The 21520-nt window shown below is 42.3% G+C and overlaps 1 protein-coding gene across 1 annotated transcript in view; it reads left to right on the plus strand.

Annotated features, from left to right (window-relative positions):
• The window catches only part of ptprjb.1 (protein tyrosine phosphatase receptor type Jb, tandem duplicate 1), a 49982-nt gene that overhangs the window by 25322 nt on the left and 3140 nt on the right, over positions 1-21520 (plus strand). Inside the window, exons 13-39 of the mRNA XM_034588008.1 lie at positions 6452-6712; positions 6889-7137; positions 7976-8245; positions 8383-8646; positions 9077-9340; positions 9587-9847; positions 9939-10199; positions 10527-10802; positions 11037-11297; positions 11389-11652; positions 12112-12387; positions 12622-12882; positions 12974-13237; positions 13697-13972; positions 14207-14467; positions 14559-14822; positions 15282-15557; positions 17091-17351; positions 17633-17899; positions 18835-18984; positions 19173-19377; positions 20305-20420; positions 20529-20616; positions 20715-20759; positions 20860-20868; positions 21005-21092; positions 21387-21477. Coding sequence (XP_034443899.1) covers positions 6452-6712; positions 6889-7137; positions 7976-8245; positions 8383-8646; positions 9077-9340; positions 9587-9847; positions 9939-10199; positions 10527-10802; positions 11037-11297; positions 11389-11652; positions 12112-12387; positions 12622-12882; positions 12974-13237; positions 13697-13972; positions 14207-14467; positions 14559-14822; positions 15282-15557; positions 17091-17351; positions 17633-17899; positions 18835-18984; positions 19173-19377; positions 20305-20420; positions 20529-20616; positions 20715-20759; positions 20860-20868; positions 21005-21092; positions 21387-21477 — 5829 coding nt within the window. The remainder of the gene's footprint in view (positions 1-6451; positions 6713-6888; positions 7138-7975; positions 8246-8382; positions 8647-9076; positions 9341-9586; positions 9848-9938; positions 10200-10526; positions 10803-11036; positions 11298-11388; positions 11653-12111; positions 12388-12621; positions 12883-12973; positions 13238-13696; positions 13973-14206; positions 14468-14558; positions 14823-15281; positions 15558-17090; positions 17352-17632; positions 17900-18834; positions 18985-19172; positions 19378-20304; positions 20421-20528; positions 20617-20714; positions 20760-20859; positions 20869-21004; positions 21093-21386; positions 21478-21520) is intronic.

Genomic DNA, 21520 nt, shown 5'->3' on the forward strand with positions numbered 1-21520 from the left:
TCAAATGAAGAAAAACTGAATAAAAACACGACATGCCTCCATACTGCTCCTGTGGTGTCATCCAAGTGTCCGTAAGCCCCGACATTCAAATTTGACTGATACGGCGTCATTTACACCCAATTTTTAGCCTAAAGTCCTCTGATATCCACCACTGCAGCCATGTTCACGTTCGCACGCACACACTGGAAACACACACACACAAGGGCACACACAATGGCTAGCAAAGGGTGCGTATTAGCATCGCTACATCAGCTAGCATCGCTACATCAGCTAGCATCGCTACATCAGCTAGCATCGCTACATCACCTAGCATCACCAATTCCACTAGTGGACTTTTAGGCTTAAACGCGGTGTATATATTGTTTCGAGTCGGGGTTTACGGACACTTGGGATGTTGGGAATATTACTACGTCCTGGAAATCTCACCTCTCACAAATGCTGATCAGTATGGAGGCATGTTATGTTTTTTCTGTTGTTTTATTGCGTCTGAAGAAGTGGTCACCAGCTACTTCAATTAATTTGGTTTTGACTGCATAGCTGTTCACCTCTGAAACTCCAAACATTTTTTTGGGACTCAAACATTTCACCCACCCCTCCATCTGCAGAGTGGTGAGTGGATAATGAGTGAGTTTTCATTTTTCTGTGATCTATCCCTTTAAACTCAGAGGCTGATATATTTACTTGGTTGAATCTGAATTTTTACTTTTATTCTGCACATGAACGGAACATCTACAGCAATTACTTTAGACGGCATAACACCTTCAGCTTTGCTAGAGATCCAGCATGTCTGACTGTTGTTTTTATGGCTGTGGATAAAGTGTGCTTTGTATTAATACACCGCAGATACAGTATCTAACACAAAGACACACTGTATTTTACTGATGACGAGTAACGAGAGTCTAAATCTTGAATTCTTCCCCCCCAACGCTGCTCACTCACTAACAGAGCCTGAAGTAGTCAGAAACCTCAGAGTCATGAACTTCACCACGTCCACTGTGTCTCTGACCTGGACTGAACCAGTGGGAAACAGCTCCCTCTACAGAGTACACTGGACAGATGGACGTCTAAGTGGGACTTTAAATGTGACTGAAACATATGTTAACATTACTGACCTGACTGCTGGTGTCCAGTATGAAATAAGTGTCACTGCAGTGGCAGATGACGGCCACACTTGCGGACAGAGCTTCACCGTTTTCCGATACACAAGTAAGTTAGCGTTTATGAGCCGTTTGCTGAGGACACGTGGTGGAGAAGACTTTGCAGTGATCACAAGCAGGATTAAAGGGATAGTTCACCCGAAAATGAAAATTCACTCATTATCCACTCCCCACTATTCCGATGGAGGGGTTGGTGAAGAGTTTGAGTCCACAAAACACTTTTGGAGTTTCAGGCGTAAACAGCTTTGCAGCCAAATCAAATACAATTGAAATAAAGGGTGACCACTTCTTCAAATGAAGAAAAACTGAATAAAAACACAACATGCCTCCATACTGCTCCTGTGGTGTCATCCAAGTGTCCGTAAACCCCGACATTCAAATTTGACTGATTCGGCGTCATTTACACCCAATTTTTAGCCGAAAGTCCTCTGATATCCACCACTGCAGCCATGTTCACGTTCGCACGCACACACTGGAAACACACACACACTGGAAACACACACACACAAGGGCACACACAATGGCTAGCAAAGGGTGCGTGTTAGCATCGCTACATCACCTAGCATCACCAATTCCACTAGTGGACTTTTAGGCTTAAACGTGGTGTATATATCGTTTCGAGACGGGGTTTACGGACACTTGGGATGTTGGGAATATTACTACGTCCTGGAAATCTCACCTCTCACAAATGCTGATCAGTATGGAGGCATGTTATGTTTTTCTGTTGTTTTATTGCGTCTGAAGAAGTGGTCACCAGCTACTTCAATTAATTTGGTTTTGACTGCATAGCTGTTTACCTCTGAAACTCCAAACATTTTTTTTGGACTCAAACACTTCACCCACCCCTCCATCTGCAGAGTGGTGAGTGGATAATGAGTGAGTTTTCATTTTTCTGTGATCTATCCCTTTAAATTCAGAGGCTGATATATTTACTTGGTTGAATCTGAATTCTTACTTTTATTCTGCACGTGAACGGAACATCTACAGCAATGACTTTAGACGGCATAACACCTTCAGCTTTGCTAGAGATCCAGCATGTCTGACTGTTGTTTTTATGGCTGTGGATAAAGTGTGCTTTGTATTAATACACCGCAGATACAGTATCTAACACAAAGACACACTGTATTTTACTGATGACGAGTAACGAGAGTCTATATCCTGAATTCTTCCCCCAAACGCTGCTCACTCACTAACAGAGCCTGAAGTAGTCAGAAACCTCAGAGTCATGAACTTCACCACGTCCACTGTGACTCTGACCTGGACTGAACCAGTGGGAAACAGCTCCCTCTACAGAGTACACTGGACAGATGGACGTTTAAGTGGGACTTTAAATGTGACTGAAACATATGTTAACATTACTGACCTGACTGCTGGTGTCCAATATGAAATAAGTGTCACTGCAGTGGCAGATGACAGCCACACTGGCGGACAGAGCTTCACCGTTTTCCAATACACAAGTAAGTTAGCGTTTATGAGCCGTTTGCTGAAGACAAGTGGTAGAGAAGACTTTGCAGTGATCACAAGCAGGATTAAAGGGATAGTTCACCCGAAAATGAAAATTCACTCATTATCCACTCCCCACTATTCCGATGGAGGGGTTGGTGAAGAGTTTGAGTCCACAAAACACTTTTGGAGTTTCAGGGGTAAACAGCTTTGCAGCCAAATCAAATACAATTGAAGTAAATGGTGACCACTTCTTCAAATGGAGAAAAACTGAATAAAAACACGACATGCCTCCATACTGCTCCTGTGGTGTCATCCAAGTGTCCGTAAACCCCGACATTCAAATTTGACTGATACGGCGTCATTTACACCCAATTTTTTGCTGAAAGTCCTCTGATATCCTCCAGTGCAGCTGTTTTCACGTACGCACGCACAAACTGGAAACACACACACACACACACACACACACAAGGGCACGCCCAAGGGCAAACAAGGGGTGCGCTATAGCATCGCTACATACTCTAGCATCACCACTTCCGCTAGCGGACCTTTAGGCTTAAAACACGGTCTAAATGACCTCGTTTCGAGTCGGGGTTTACGGACACTTGGGATGTTGGGAATATTACTACATCCTGGATATCTCACCTCTCACAAATGCTGATCAGTATGGAGGCATGTTATGTTTTTTTCTGTTGTGTTATTGCGTCTGAAGAAGTGGTCACCAGCTACTTCAATTAATTTGGTTTTGACTGCATAGCTGTTTACCTCTGAAACTCCAAACATTTTTTTGGGACTCAAACACTTCACCCACCCCTCCATCTGCAGAGTGGTGAGTGGATAACAAGTGAGTTTTCATTTTTCTGGGAACTTTGCCTTTAAACTCAGAGGCTGATATGTTTACTTGGTTGAATCTGAATTCTTACTTTTATTCTGCACGTGAACGGAACATCTACAGCAATGACTTTAGACGGCATAACACCTTTAGCTTTGCTACAGATCCAGCATGTCTGACTGTTGTTTTTATAACTGTGGATAAGTATGCTTGGTATTAATACACTGTAGATACAGTATCTAACACAAAGACACATTGTGTTATACTGATGATGAGTAACGAGAGTCTAAATCCTGAATTCTTCCCCCCAACGCTGCTCACTCACTAACAGAGCCTGAAGTAGTCAGAAACCTCAGAGTCATGAACTTCACCACGTCCACTGTGACTCTGACCTGGACTGAACCAGTGGGAAACAGCTCCCTCTACAGAGTACACTGGACAGATGGACGTTTAAGTGGGACTTTAAATGTGACTGAAACATATGTTAACATTACTGACCTGACTGCTGGTGTCCAGTATGAAATAAGTGTCACTGCAGTGGCAGATGACGGCCACACTGGCGGACAGAGCTTCACCGTTTTCCAATACACAAGTAAGTTAGCGTTTATGAGACGTTTGCTGAGGACACGTGGTGGAGAAGACTTTGCAGTGATCACAAGCAGGATTAAAGGGATAGTTCACCCGAAAATGAAAATTCACTCATTATCCACTCCCCACTATTCCGATAGAGGGGTTGGTGAAGAGTTTGAGTCCACAAAACACTTTTGGAGTTTCAGGGGTAAACAGCTTTGCAGCCAAATCAAATACAATTGAAGTAAATGGTGACCACTTCTTCAAATGGAGAAAAACTGAATAAAAACACAACATGCCTCCATACTGCTCCTGTGGTGTCATCCAAGTGTCCGTAAACCCCGACATTCAAATTTGACTGATACGGCGTCATTTACACCCAATTTTTAGCCTAAAGTCCTCTGATATCCACCACTGCAGCCATGTTCACGTTCGCACACACACACACTGGAAACACACACACACAAGGGCACACACAATGGCTAGCAAAGGGTGCGTGTTAGCATCGCTACATCAGCTAGCATCGCTACATCACCTAGCATCACCAATTCCACTAGCTGACTTTTAGGCTTAAACGTGGTGTATATATCGTTTTGAGTCGGGGTTTACGGACACTTGGGATGTTGGGAATATTACTACGTCCTGGAAATCTCACCTCTCACAAATGCTGATCAGTATGGAGGCATGTTATGTTTTTTCTGTTGTTTTATTGCGTCTGAAGAAGTGGTCACCAGCTACTTCAATTAATTTGGTTTTGACTGCATAGCTGTTTACCTCTGAAACTCCAAACATTTTTTTTGGACTCAAACACTTCACCCACCCCTCCATCTGCAGAGTGGTGAGTGGATAATGAGTGAGTTTTCATTTTTCTGTTAACTTTGCCTTCAAATTCAGAAGCTGATATGTTTACTTGGTTGAATCTGAATTCTTACTTTTATTCTGCATGTGAACGGAACATTTACAGCAATTACTTTAGACGGCATAACACCTTCAGCTTGTCTAGAGATCCAGCATGTCTGACGGTTGTTTTTAGGGCTGTGGATAAAGTGTGCTTTGTATTAATACACCGCAGATACAGTATCTAACACAAAGACACACTGTATTATACTGATGACGAGTAACGAGAGTCTAAATCCTGAATTCTTCCCCCCAACGCTGCTCACTCACTAACAGAGCCTGAAGTAGTCAGAAACCTCAGAGTCATGAACTTCACCACGTCCACTGTGACTCTGACCTGGACTGAACCAGTGGGAAACAGCTCCCTCTACAGAGTACACTGGACAGATGGACGTCTAAGTTGGACTTTAAATGTGACTGAAACATATGTTAACATTACTGACCTGACTGCTGGTGTCCAGTATGAAATAAGTGTCACTGCAGTGGCAGATGACGGCCACACTGGCGGACAGAGCTTCACCGTTTTCCGATACACAAGTAAGTTAGCGTTTATGAGCCGTTTGCTGAGGACTCGTAGTGGAGAAGACTTTGCAGTGATCACAAGCAGGATTAAAGGGATAGTTCACCCGAAAATGAAAATTCACTCATTATCCACTCCCCACTATTCCGATGGAGGGGTTGGTGAATAGTTTGAGTCCACAAAACACTTTTGGAGTTTCAGGCGTAAACAGCATTGCAGCCAAATCAAATACAATTGAAGTAAATGGTGACCACTTCTTCAAATGAAGAAAAACTGAAAAAAAACCCACATGTCTCCATACTGCTCCTGTGGTAACATCCAAGTGTCCGTAAGCCCCGACATTCAAATTTGACTGATACGGCGTCATTTACACCCAATTTTTTGCCTAAAAGTCCTCTGATATCCTCCACTACAGCCGTTTTCACGTTCACACGCACACACTCGAAATACACACACAAGGGCACGCATAATGGCAAGCAAGGGTTGCGCATTAGCATCGCTACATCTGCTAGCATCGCTACATCCGCTAGCATCACCACTTCCGCTAGCGGACTTTGTAAATGTGTAAATGACATCGTTTCGAGTCCGGTTTTACTGACAATTGGGATGTAAGAATATTTCTACGTCCTGGATATTCACCTCTCACAAATGCTGGGGGACAGCATTTCCAACTAAAAGTGCAGCAGGAAAGCAGTTGATGGCAACATGTGTCTTGTTTGCACTGTTGCTATCATTTCATTTTACACAGATTCATTGTGTGAGATTTAGCTGAAAGGGATCTATTGGCTGAAATTGAATATAAAATAATCCTAGTGATGTTTTCACTCGTGTGTGATCATCTAAACTGAAGACTATCACAGGTTCTCTTTCATGTTTGGAAGGTGAGGGTGGGGTGAGTGTTCAGTGTTCAGCTTCAACTTCACCTCTAGATGTGGTTGAATTCTACACACTGAACCTTTAATAGATTTTCAAAACAGATGAGAGATAAAATCATCCCTTCATTCGCCCATTTAACCCATTTTCCCCTCACAGAGCCTGAAGTAGTCTGGTTCCTCAATGTAACTGACATCACAACATCCTCCATGCATGTGATGTGGAGTAAACCAATGGGAGAACACTCCTTTTACAGAGTCCATTGGACTGACAGGACATTGACCGGGACAGTCAATGTGACTGACACAAAAATAAATGTCACTGGGCTGACTGCTGGGTTGAGGTACAGTTTTACTGTCGTAGCAGTGGCTGGAGATAACGAAACAGAAAGTGACACAGCAGAGATTTCTCATTACACAAGTAAGATGATGAACATGATTTTTCCACATCATGCTTCTGTTTTCTTTCGCTTTATGTTTTATGTTTTATGTTGATGGTTTTTGTGTGTTGATACATTTTAAATTGTTTCCTCTCTCTCCTCTCTCTCCTCTCCTCTCCTCTCCTCTCCTCTCCTCTCCTCTCCTCTCCTCCATTAGAGCCAGGTATAATCGGGCAACCTAATGTGTCCTCAAACACGTCCTCCATCTCTCTAACCTGGGCCCCGCCTCCTGGTCAGGTGTTCATGTACAGGTTGAGGTGGCACGATGGTGGAGAGAAGACGACGACCGACAACTTTACTGTGTTGTCAGAGCTGATCTCTGGTACTAACCACACCATCACCGTCGTCGCTGTAGCTGGAGACAATAAGACACAAGGAGACCCTTACACTTTCACTTCATTCACAAGTAAGCTCCACTTCCTGTCGTCAACATCTACCGATGAAACATACACAGTTGCGGTTTCCTGATTCATTTTGAGAAAATTCATGTTTGTAGCAGTTAAAGTTATTCCAGCAAACAAAAAGTAAATCATTGATAACATCTAAAACTAAAAAGTTGCATCTATCAGCAGTACATGTAAATATAGTTTATAACGCACCTAAATATAAGAATCAAGACATTTTTAAGAGGTTATGAATGTACAGTATTTGTCTGGTATTTTAATGTCAGTAAATGTGTCTTTATTTCCATTAATTATCCGTGTATAGAGACCACTCTCCAGTTATTGTCCTGTTTAATACTAATTCATATCAATAAACCCCTAAATGTCCTTACAATATATATAAACCTTTTATTAATTGTTTATATACCCATATAAATTAAAGTCTTACCAAATTTATTTTCATTACTTTAATAACTTTATTGACAAACATCTGACCATTACTACTGTCAAACTAGCCACCATATTATCTACCTGCCTGAGGACAGTGAAGTACAATAAAAAAAAAAAAATCCTCATGTCCCTCAATATAACTGTCGTCCCCAAAGTTTGGGGGTGCAGGGTCACTAATTCTCCTTTTACTTGGGGCGCCACAAAAGGACAAACAAGGTCTCTTTCTCTTGGAGTGATTTACTTTTTAAATTTTGTATTTTTTGCGTAATATATGACTTTGTCTGCTGAGCACCGACAAAAACTGCATATCATATAACATATACATGATGTATCATTAAGAATGTGATGGACATCTCTTACTCTCTCGCTTTCACTACCATTTCCATCATCTTCTCCACGACATCACCCTAGAGCCCAATCCTGTGCTGAACGTTGCAGCCAGCCCTCGATCCACCACCTCAGTCGCAGTGCAATGGTCGTACCCAGTTGGAGCCCGGCTATATTACGAATATGTGATTAAAACCTTCAAAACCACAGGGGAGCTTGTTAACACAACAAAAGTGTACAGTAACAGCACTGACGTCCTTGACCTTGAGCCAGGAAATAAATATAGGATCAGTGTCAGAACAATAGCAGCGTCAGGAAGTGAATCTACGGAGGAGCAGACATTGAGTTACACAAGTAAGACCTTCCATTTTTACACGCAGACAAACTCAATGGTTTCTGTGCAACAATTTAGTAAAACTCAAAATTGTGAGACACCGTTTTCTACTGTGGCATTTCTTTTATTACATAACCCTTTGCTGTATTTGCTGCAGTGCCCAAAGCAGTGACTAACCTCAGCGTGAGTGATATGAACACCACCGCGATCCAACTTACGTGGCTCAGACAAAGTGATTATAAGCCTTCCTACTCCTACCTGGTGAAGGCGCTCCAGAATGCCACAGAGGTTCAGCAGAATCGAACAGGGACAGAGACTTACACCTTCTCCCACCTGAGGCCTGGAAATCTGTACACCTTTTCTGTGTTTACATATGTGGAAGAGGTGATGTCTACAGGGGAAAACACATCAAATTATACAAGTATGTCTTCAAGGTTTCTGATATGTGTCAATATACATATGTGAATGCATTTGCTCTTCCATAAAGTTCGAGGACCCATATGAAAAAAGCTAAAAATCCAAAGGCGGCCGATGGATTTGAATCACCAAAAACACAGGATCCTACAATTTTCCACAAAGATGGACGATGCCTTTCTATTTCCACCTGCTGTACAAACATTAAGCCAAAATATCCCTGATTCAGGCGCTGACACCTTGTGTTTTATCATATCATATCAAAGCTATGAAGCACAAAGTCACATATTGAGCACAAAACGAATAATGACAGCATATTGACACCCATGTGCTTATTTGTTTACCCCTTATGTGTGGAAGATGTCATTCAGACAATTTCACATGAAAACAGACTTATTTTGCATATCCTCAGTGTCTCATCTGTTTTATTTTCTCAGGACCGGACTCTGTGACCATGCTGAGACAGGCAGGAATCACCACAAACGCAGTGACCTTGGTGTGGGAGCAGCTGAACAGCAAAAATGGCCAATCATATGTGGTGCTTGTGACCCAAAACTCCTCCTCTTTTCCTGAAGTTCGAGTTTTCAACACCACATTCACAAGCACCAGACTTTCATCTGGGACCAACACCAGCTTCACTGTCACGACTCAGACAACAGATCACACTCCAGCAGCTCCTGTGACAGTTTACTACTTCACACGTGTGTACTGTGTATTAGTACTCTCTCACAGATACTGTCTATGACTGGAAATGTACAATATTCTGCCTAGGAAGGAAAATAAGAAAATAACAATTAATTAAAACTTATTTAGTTAAACATTATTCCTTAAGCTTTTTGTCTCTTTAGCTGGCACAGAAAGAAGCACAGCTAATTTGAGAGAATATGAACTTAGAGGTGATATAAGTTGCTGTTTTCAAATGCTCTCTTTCTATTTTCTGTTTTTAGGGCCTTATAGCATTACTGGGTTGAAGGTTGAAACCTTAAACACAACCACTGGACGTCTGGTTTGGAGTGAACCTCCGGAGTACAAGAATGGATATACGTATCGTGTTCAGACGACAGGCTGCGGCTCCCAAAACCAAACCGTTACAGTAAAAGCTGCAGAGATCTCAGCGCTCACCCCTGGGACAAACTGCACCTTCTGTGTTTTCGTCATTGCAGCGGATGGCACTGAAGGAGAGGAAAACTGCACCTCACAGTACACTAGTAAGAATCTCACCTGTAACTTCTCGTTCTTTATTTCACATTGTCAAAGTGTTTAGTTATCTTAAATCTCTCCTTCTCTGTATATGAACAGAACCTGAGACAGTACAAGTCAGTCTCTCCAGTCAAGGCTCCAATAGTTCAGTGCTGGTGTCGTGGACCAAACCTCCTGGGAAGGTGGATAATTTTAAGGTTCATCTAAACAGCACGTCAAATTTAACGGAAAGAGTGCTGAGCTCTACCAGCAACTCCTCTCTGTTTGAGGGCCTGTCTGCAGGGACACTTTACAGTGCCAGAGTCTTCACATGTAGTGGACCCTTCAATGCATCATCTGAATACATCCCTAATGCAACTTGTGAGTATGATATATATTTAAGATTTGTTCGACAGTAATGTGATGTATCAAAGAGAAGGTTTTGTATAATTCCCTCACAATTGAATTCACACAAATCTTATTAATGTTAATCTTTTTGCAAGAATGCCATTTTAGTTTTCAGGTTTTTGTTAGTTTAAATATACTAGCTCAAAATCTTGATGGTGCATTTAAGGACATGATGCACAATGGCATGATGATGTGCACAAGAACTCGTGTGGAGAGGCAATATAAAACATGTTTCAGTTTGATGAATGAGAACATGACTCTCCGTGTTGAAGTTAACATGCTTCACCTCCACCCCCACAGTCCCAAACCCCCCCGGGTCAGTTGAGGTCCTGACAAGAACAACCAGCTCCATTGAAGTCAGGTGGGGGGAAGCTCCTCTGATGACAGCTCCATCGTTCTTCTACAAACTGACTCACACTCCATCTCAGGGAGGAGGATACAAACCCTCCAACACCTCCAACACCAACCACACTCTTGTCTCCCTTCTTTCTGGGACGTCCTACAACATCTCCATCGCCACCGTGGGTCCCATGGATTTTGAGAGTGAGAAGGTTCACATCTACATGGTTACTACAAGTAAGGATTTTATTTCTGTACCCAAGCACTGTCACCTTTCACCTTCACTATCTGGAGAAAAGTTTACATCTCTCACATATTTTTCAAACAATCAGGACCCCAAACTAAAACTCAATATACAAAACAACCAAAACCTTTGACGGAAGGGAAGCCGAGCAAATTTGACAGTATATGAAATCAAAGTTGCTCTAATGTTGCTGTTTTCTAATGAACTCTCCATTTTTCTGTTTTTAGGGCCTCATAGCATTACTGGGTTGAAGGTTGAAACCTTAAACACAACCACTGGACGTCTGGTTTGGAGTGAACCTCCGGAGTACAAGAATGGATCTAAGTATCGTGTTCAGACGACAGGCTGCGGCTCCCAAAACCAAACCGTTACAGGAGAAGCTGCAGAGATCTCAGCGCTCACCCCTGGGACAAACTGCACCTTCTGTGTTTTCGTCATTGCAGCGGATGGCACTGAAGGAGAGGAAAACTGCACCTCACAGTACACTAGTAAGAATCTCACCTGTAACTTCTCGTTCTTTATTTCACATTGTCAAAGTGGTTAATTATCTTAAATCTCTCCTTCTCTGTATATAAACAGAACCTGAGACAGTACAAGTCAGTCTCTCCAGTCAAGGCTCCAATAGTTCAGTGCTGGTGTCGTGGACCAAACCTCCTGGGAAGGTGGATAATTTTGAGGTTCATCTAAACAGCACGTCTTCAAATTTAATGGAAGAAGTGCGGAACTCTACCAGCACCTCCTTTCTGTTTCGAGGCCTGTCTGCAGGGACACTTTACAGTGCCAGAGTCTTCACATTTAGTGGACCCTTCAATGCATCATCTGAATACATCCCTAATGCAACTTGTGAGTATGATATATATTTAAGATTTGACCATGCAAAGCGCTTTATTGTACAGTTTTGCCTTCACCCATCACAATTCAGTATTAGGAATGGGGGAGACTGGGTTCGAACCTCGGACCTACTGTTTAGTGGACAAGCCTCTATCTCCGGAGCCACAGGCGCCACATTTACTTCACAATAGGAACGACAGAGACATATTCTTGGACTTTTGTTATTCGTCACTTTTACATGTGTGATATAAACGTGTCATCTTGTAGCAATACATGATGTCACAAGTATTGATGGTGCATTTAAGGACATGATGCACAAGGACATGCGTCACTTCTCTAGCATAACACAGGCTCTTCAGCGTGACAGCACTTGTGTTTGGAAGGACAATAATATAAAACATGTTTCAGTTTGATGAATGAGAACATGACTCTCCGTGTTGAAGTTAACATGCTTCACCTCCACCCCCACAGTCCCAAACCCCCCCGGGTCAGTTGAGGTCCTGAGAAGAACTACCAGCTCCATTGAAGTCAGGTGGGGGGAAGCTCCTCTGATGACAGCTTCACCGTTCTTCTACAAACTGACTCACACTCCATCTCAGGGAGGAGGATCCACCACATCCAACACCTCCAACAACAACCACACTCTTGTCTCCCTTCTTTCTGGGACGTCCTACAACATCTCCATCGCCACCGTGGGTCCCATGGATTTTGAGAGTGAGAAGGTTCACATCTACATGGTTACTACAAGTAAGGATTTTATTTCTGTACCCAAGCACTGTCACCTTTCACCTTTACTATCTGGAGAAAAGTTTACATCTCTCACATATTTTTCAAACAATCAGGACCCCAAACTAAAACTCATTATGCAAAAACACCAAAACCTTTGACGTAAGAGAGGCACATCTAATTTGACAGGATATGAAATCAAAGTTGCTCTAATGTTGCTGTTTTCTAATGAACTCTCAATTTTTCTGTTTTTAGGGCCTTATAGCATTACTGGGTTGAAGGTTGAAACCTTAAACACAACCACTGGACGTCTGGTTTGGAGTGAACCTCTGGAGTACAAGAATGGATCTAAGTATCGTGTTCAGACGACAGGCTGCGGCTCCCAAAACCAAACCGTTACAGGAGAAGCTGCAGAGATCTCAGCGCTCACCCCTGGGACAAACTGCACCTTCTGTGTTTTCGTCATTGCAGCGGATGGCACTGAAGGAGAGGAAAACTGCACCTCACAGTACACTAGTAAGAATCTCACCTGTAACTTCTCGTTCTTTATTTCACATTGTCAAAGTGGTTAATTATCTTAAATCTCTCCTTCTCTGTATATAAACAGAACCTGAGACAGTACAAGTCAGTCTCTCCAGTCAAGGCTCCAATAGTTCAGTGCTGGTGTCGTGGACCAAACCTCCTGGGAAGGTGGAACATTTTAAGGTTCATCTAAACAGCACGTCTTCAAATTTAACGGAAGAAGTGCGGAACTCTACCAGCACCTCCTTTCTGTTTCGAGGCCTGTCTGCAGGGACACTTTACAGTGCCAGAGTCTTCACATTTAGTGGACCCTTCAATGCATCATCTGAATACATCCCTAATGCAACTTGTGAGTATGATATATATTTAAGATTTGACCATGCAAAGCGCTTTATTGTACAGTTTTGCCTTCACCCATCACAATTCAGTATTAGGAATGGGGGGGACTGGGTTCGAACCTCGGACCTACTGTTTAGTGGACAAGCCTCTATCTCCGGAGCCACAGGCGCCACATTTACTTCACAATAGGAACGACAGAGACATATTCTTGGACTTTTGTTATTCGTCACTTTTACATGTGTGATATAAACGTGTCATCTTGTAGCAATACATGATGTCACAAGTATTGATGGTGCATTTAAGGACATGATGCACAAGGACATGCGTCACTTCTCTAGCATAACACAGGCTCTTCAGCGTGACAGCACTTGTGTTTGGAAGGACAATAATATAAAACATGTTTCAGTTTGATGAATGAGAACATGACTCTCCGTGTTGAAGTTAACATGCTTCACCTCCACCCCCACAGTCCCAAACCCCCCCGGGTCAGTTGAGGTCTTGACAAGAACTACCAGCTCCATTGAAGTCAGGTGGGGGGAAGCTCCTCTGATGACAGCTTCACCGTTCTTCTACAAACTGACTCACACTCCATCTCAGGGAGGAGGATCCACCACATCCAACACCTCCAACAACAACCACACTCTTGTCTCCCTTCTTTCTGGGACGTCCTACAACATCTCCATCGCCACCGTGGGTCCCATGGATTTTGAGAGTGAGAAGGTTCACATCTACATGGTTACTACAAGTAAGGATTTTATTTCTGTACCCAAGCACTGTCACCTTTCACCTTTACTATCTGGAGAAAAGTTTACATCTCTCACATATTTTTCAAACAATCAGGACCCCAAACTAAAACTCAAAATGCAAAACAACCAAAACCTTTGACGTAAGAGAGGCACATCTAATTTGACAGGATATGAAATCAAAGTTGCTCTAATGTTGCTGTTTTCTAATGAACTCTCAATTTTTCTGTTTTTAGGGCCTTATAGCATTACTGGGTTGAAGGTTGAAACCTTAAACACAACCACTGGACGTCTGGTTTGGAGTGAACCTCCGGAGTACAAGAATGGATCTAAGTATCGTGTTCAGACGACAGGCTGCGGCTCCCAAAACCAAACCGTTACAGTAAAAGCTGCAGAGATCTCAGCGCTCACCCCTGGGACAAACTGCACCTTCTGTGTTTTCGTCATTGCAGCAAATGGCACTGAAGGAGAGGAAAACTGCACCTCACAGTACACTAGTAAGAATCTCACCTGTAACTTCTCGTTCTTTATTTCACATTGTCAAAGTGTTTAGTTATCTTAAATCTCTCCTTCTCTGTATATAAACAGAACCTGAGACAGTACAAGTCAGTCTCTCCAGTCAAGGCTCCAATAGTTCAGTGCTGGTGTCGTGGACCAAACCTCATGGGAAGGTGGATCATTTTAAGGTTCATCTAAACAACATGTCTTCAAATTTAACGGAAAAAGTGCTGAACTCTACCAGCACCTCCTTTCTGTTTCGAGGCCTGTCTGCAGGGACACTTTACAGTGCCAGAGTCTTCACATTTAGTGGACCCTTCAATGCATCATCTGAATACATCCCTAACGCAACTTGTGAGTATGATATATATTTAAGATTTGACCATGCAAAGCGCTTTATTGTACAGTTTTGCCTTCACCCATCACAATTCAGTATTAGGAATGGGGGAGACTGGGTTCAAACCTCGGACCTACTGTTTAGTGGACAAGCCTCTATCTCCTGAGCCACAGGTGCCACATTTACTTCACAGTAGGAACGACAGAGACATATTCTTGGACTTTTGTTATTCGTCACTTTTACATGTGTGATATAAACGTGTCATCTTGTAGCAATACATGATGTCACAAGTATTGATGGTGCATTTAAGGACATGATGCACAAGGACATGCATCACTTCTCTAGCATAACACAGGCTCTTCAGCGAGACAGCACTTGTGTTTGGAAGGACAATAATATAATACCTGTTTCAGTTTGATGAATGAGAACATGACTCTCCGTGTTGAAGTTAACATGCTTCACCTCCACCCCCACAGTCCCAAACCCCCCCGGGTCAGTTGAGGTCCTGACAAGAACAACCAGCTCCATTGAAGTCAGGTGGGGGGAAGCTCCTCTGATGACAGCTTCACCGTTCTTCTACAAACTGACTCACACTCCATCTCAGGGAGGAGGATCCACCACATCCAACACCTCCAACAACAACCACAATCTTGTCTCCCTTCATTCTGGGACGTCCTACAACATCTCCATCGCCACCGTGGGTCCCATGGATTTTGAGAGTGAGAAGGTTCACATCTACATGGTTACTACAAGTAAGGATTTTATTTCTGTACCCAAGCACTGTCACCTTTCACCTTTACTATCTGGACAAAAGTTTACATCTCTCACATATTTTTCAAACAATCAGGACCCCAAACTAAAACTCATTATGCAAAAAGACCAAAACCTTTGACGTAAGAGAGGCACATCTAATTTGACAGGATATGAAATCAAAGTTGCTCTAATGTTGCTGTTTTCTAATGAACTCTCAATTTTTCTGTTTTTAGGGCCTCATAGCATTACTGGGTTGAAGGTTGAAACCTTAAACACAACCACTGGACGTCTGGTTTGGAGTGAACCTCCGGAGTACAAGAATGGATATACGTATCGTGTTCAGACGACAGGCTGCGGCTCCCAAAACCAAACCGTTACAGGAGAAGCTGCAGAGATCTCAGCGCTCACCCCTGGGACAAACTGCACCTTCTGTGTTTTCGTCATTGCAGCGGATGGCACTGAAGGAGAGGAAAACTGCACCTCACAGTACACTAGTAAGAATCCCACCTGTAACTTCTCATTCTTTATTTCACATTGTCAAAGTGTTTAGTTATCTTAAATCTCTCCTTCTCTGTATATGAACAGAACCTGATACAGTACAAGTCAGTCTCTCCAGTCAAGGCTCCAATAGTTCAGTGCTGGTGTCGTGGACCAAACCTCATGGGAAGGTGGATAATTTTAAGGTTCATCTAAACAGCACGTCTTCAAATTTAACGGAAAGAGTGCTGAGCTCTACCAGCACCTCCTCTCTGTTTGAGGGCCTGTCTGCAGGGACACTTTACAGTGCCAGAGTCTTCACATTTAGTGGACCCTTCAATGCATCATCTGAATACATCCCTAATGCAACTTGTGAGTATGATATATATTTAAGATTTGTTCAACAGTAATGTGATGTATCAAAGAGAAGGTTGTGTATAATTCCCTCACAATTGAATTTACACAAATCATATTAATGTTGATGTTTTTGAAAAAATGCCGTTTTAGTTTTCAGGTCTTTGTTAGTTTAAATATACTAGCTCAAAATCTTGATGGTGCATTTAAGGACATGATGCACAATGGCATGATGATGTGCACAAGGACTTGTGTGGAGAGGCAATATAAAACATTTTGATGAATGAGAACATGACTCTCCGTGTTGAAGTTAACATGCTTCACCTCCACCCCCACAGTCCCAAACCCCCCCGGGTCAGTTGAGGTCCTGACAACAACAACCAGCTCGATTGAAGTCAGGTGGGGGGAAGCTCCTCTGATGACAGCTCCATCGTTCTTCTACAAACTGACTCACACTCCATCTCAGGGAGGAGGATACAAACCCTCCAACACCTCCAACACCAACCACACATTTGACTCCCTGCTTCCTGGGACGTCCTACAACATCTCCATCGCCACCGTGGGTCCCATGGATTTTGAGAGTGAGAAGATTCACATCTACATGGTTACTACAAGTAAGTTATATTTCTGTACCCAAGCACTGTCACCTTTCACCTTTACTGTCTGGAGTAACATCTACCAAATATCTTTAACACCATCAGCCGAGTTGCATGTGGAGTCTGTCGTGGCTCGTACGACGCAAGAGGACAACATCACAGTCGCATGGGAACCTGTTGAATACACAGGAAGCTTTCATTACCGTTTGAAGTGGACAAACCGACATGGGCTCCAAAATATCACAACGCAGGAAACAACGTATACGATATCCGACCTGGATCCTGGCAGCCGACATAACTTTAGTGTCACCCCAGAGATCTCTGAAGGGAAGCCGGGCAACACAACAATGAATTCCAGCTGCACAAGTAGGGTCATAACTGCTTTTTTTCCTGAAACAGTTTTAAATAATTATGTATTTCATCAGTGCATGTATGAAAAATGTAAGTAGTAGGTTTTTTTTAGGTGTGATGATGGTTAGAAAGTGTTTCATTCTCTTTTTAAGCTTATGTTGCTGGCAGTGATCTCTGATGCAGAGATATATTTTGTTAACATAGAATAATATACTTTCATATAATTGTCTGTTTAACTAAGGAATTATTGGTGCTACATTTCCCTAACATACACACATTTCTGTTTGATGCTGCAGATGCAAGCCCGGTGAACAACTTAAGATGTGAAGGTCCAAACGAACCCAAGGCACAAATCATCCTTTCCTGGAACAAACCCAGGGGCCAGCACTCCGGCTTATGGGTCACTGCCGATGACAAAAGCTTCAACATCTCAACAAACACCTCATATAATTATACTGTGTTCTACCCTCATCACAATACTAAATACAGGCAGACTGTGCAGACGCTGAGCTGTGGACTGCCCAGCTCTCCTGTGTCGTGTGAGACCTTCACAGGCATTACAGGTAGGACGTTATGCATTATGAGAGCATAGCTTTAGGATACAAATGCTAATGCAAGGTTTTTTAAGAATTTGTGACACATACAACAAACCTTTTTATGACCCTGCGCCTCTGTGACAGCCGTGGACGCGGGCAATATGTTTTTGTGTTGTCCTACCGTCCCATTGTTAACACGTTGGCTCAAGAACTCCTTGAGGGAATTTCTTCAAATTTGGTACAAACATTCAGTCGGGCTGGACTTATGAACTGATTAGATTTTAGTATCCAAAGGTCAAGTTCACTTTAACCTCACAGAAACACCCCAGGGGAATCCTCACAAATTTTGTTTAAACATTCACATTGATCTCACACATGAGCTTGACCTGAATTTGGTGGTCAAAGGTCAAGGTCACTGTGACCTTGTGAGTGCGAGTTTTTAGCAATATTCCAAGTGAATTTCTTCCAATTTGTTACAAACGTTCACTTGAACTCGAACATGAACTGATTTGATTCAAGGTGACGGTGCCCTCACAATACCCCTTTTTTCCTTGTGAACGCGTTATCTTAAGAGCCCCTCAAGAGAATCCTTCCAAATTTGGCCCAAATGTTCACTTGGACTCACAGATTAACTGATGAGCTTTATGTGGTGAAAGTTGCCTTCCACATTAGCCTCACAGAACATGTGTTTGGCCTCTTGAACGTGATTTCTCAAGTCTGTCTTCAGGGAATCTCTTAAAACTTTAACCAGTTGTCACTGGTCTCAAATTTCACTGAGTAGATTTCAGAGGTTAAAGGTCAAAGATCACAGTGACCTCATATGAGTCTGGAAAAAATGTATGTAGACTGACAATAAAATGATATGGTTAGCATACCATTTTTTTTTAAAATTGCTGTATTCTCTTCGCAGTTTTTTAAAAATATTTTTACGTGATATTTTCTCTTTTTTAAATTTTCAAAAGATCCTCCCATCCCACCCAACTATAAGGAAATGTTGGAAGTGACTGGAGTGGTATACAACAAGTTCTCCCTTCAGATCAAGAGAGAATTGCTGAATAACACCAAAGGGCCAGTCAAATATGTTGGGGTGCTGGTGACAAATAACCTGGCTGGTGAGTTTCTCTTTTTTTTACTTTAATGTCAGGATATTCAATTTGAATTGCTTCTGACTTGTATCCTGGAGATCAATTTGTTAAAGTGTTTCTCACTGTTGTATTTTTTTCTTCTTCATATATTTAAGACAACAACTTTCAAAAGCCAGTTACTGTATTTGGTCATTTCTTAATTTCTGTCCTTTCAGGTGTTGACACTTCAAATTTGAAGAAGTACATGGGGAAAACTTATGATCAGTGGAGGGCGGCGGACACTCCAATGTACTTGGCAACAGTCAAAGAGACCAACCCCCAGTCACGCAGCGGAGGGAACCCTCTGAATATAGAAGTAGGAGATGAAACTATATGGAAGAACTACACTAATGGTGCTCTGGAAGCCACTGGAGAATACCAGTAAGGACTAAATATGACACTGTGTACAATACCGTAACTTCTTAACTATTGCTGTGAGACTTTTGCATCAAAGTGTAAAATTGTAAAATGACACAGTGCTGAATGAGCAACACATAAATCCATTATTATTATATATTACTATGCATCTGGTGTCTGTGGTGACACTCCTGCACCAACCAACCAGAAGCAGTGTTTTACCCAGCAGTGATTGGTTTGCCAGAGCTGAAGAGGGAGCAACTGGTGAAAAAAATAACTTAGGAAAGTTTGTGATGCTCCAGTCTAAAGCAGCATGGCACTCAGCAGAGCATATACCTCCACCAAGGCCCCTACTTCACAATGCTTCAGAAAGTGATAGTAAAAATTCCTGGATCTGTCCCTTTACCCGGCTTGCCAAAATTCATTACCGCACTTCCCCTGTTAACCATATTTCAGTCCAGTAGATGAAGATTTTTATTTGGAATTGCACACACTCATAGATCAGTCCCCTAAATAGGTCCGATTTTTTTTCATGAAGATCCGTGTAGTGCCTGCTCAACCAGATGAGCTAGCAGGCAACCCATATACGGAGTCCTGAGGGCTCCTGCAGTGCAGGTTCTTTTCCGACATGGCCTGTTGCTGCATTTTCCCCACTCTCTCCCCATTTCCTGCTTAAACTGTCCTTTCAATAAAGGCAAAAAGAAAATGCCAATGTTGAAGAAAATCCCTTTGTCCGAATCCTTGACACATTTCATTGGGTCATTCTTGGCTCATGTCCCATTATTCCAAGTTTCTTCAAAATCAAGTTAATAAGTTTTTAAACTGTAATTCAGTTTGAACACAATCCGGTTATTTGTGTTTTGTGTAGATTCGGCATTTGAGAGTCAAAGTGTCAAAGTTTCAGTGTTAAGATAAATGTTAAAGTTCGATTTTAAATCTCTTATCCTGCAGATATGCCATCGTGTTGTTCACCGATGTGACTCTGCAGGATGGTTTTGTGAACGTTGAGAAGTCTCTGGCCTCAGTAACAATGGTCTTCACTGTTGTTAAACTCCCACAAAACCCAGGTACAATCATACAACCTTGTTTTGTGTCTTAGTTTTTTATTCTCCATGAAACTGTCTTTTTCTCACATGAAATTTCCGTTGTCTCTCTGTCGTAACCTTTGATTCCAGCTGTCATTGGCGTTGCTGTCGGAGCAACGCTGGGAATTTTTTGCATTCTTTTCATCATCCTCATTGGCTTCATAATCTACTGGAAAAGGTTGGCAGTTGCCATCACTGATAGACATTATGTATAATATCACTATTATGTCCGTGTGAATAAAAATCAATTCTAAACTCACTGTTTATGTTCTGTAGGTTTTCCAGAAAAGAACCGTCAGACATCCAGATTCACTCCATGAGGTAAGGGGTTTCATCATTGCCAGTTTACTTCAAGTTTAAAGTAAATTGACAAGTGTAGTGGCTGTCAGTCAATGTTTCTTTTTCCTCTTTCTTTTTGCAGAGCCAAAGTGTAAGTAAAAAATCCTATAAATAACAAAAGTGATCATATTTATCAAGTGTCCCACACAACGTCTGGAACAGCATGAACTGTGCTGAAGTGGTTTTCAGAACGTTTCTCCCCTCATCTCTGGTGTCCGTTTGAGCAGGAGTGTGGCTGTGAGGATCGAGGACTACGAGCAGTACTTCAAGAAGCAGAAGGCAGACTCCAACTGTGGCTTCGCTGAAGAGTTTGAGGTGAAACATAAATTCAGTAATCCAGGGCTCCTGATATATGCAGCTATTCAAAGCAGACACACAAATATTTAGTCAGTTAGCAATTCTCTTTTTTTTTAAAACATCTGTTAATTGATTTTGAACAGTTTTATAGCCTTTATAGTTTCATAGCCAACAAATACACAATACAGCAACCAACTGCAAAGAAAATAGAAATAAAGAGGGAAAGAAAAAACAAAAAAAACAAAGCCAGCAGATTTTGAATCGTGCATCCATCCAATCATTAACCATTCATTTCTCCCTTTCTTTCTAAAGGACCTGAAGGCCGTTGGTACAGGTCAGTCGAGGACGAGCGCTCTGACCTTAGAGAACAAGTCCAAGAACCGCTACAACAACGTGCTTCCATGTGAGTCACCTTAACAGCTCCACCTCCGCTGCTTTCAACAGTA

The sequence above is a fragment of the Hippoglossus hippoglossus genome, chromosome 6 (assembly GCF_009819705.1).
Source record: "Hippoglossus hippoglossus isolate fHipHip1 chromosome 6, fHipHip1.pri, whole genome shotgun sequence".
Taxonomy (NCBI): Eukaryota; Metazoa; Chordata; class Actinopteri; order Pleuronectiformes; family Pleuronectidae; genus Hippoglossus; species Hippoglossus hippoglossus.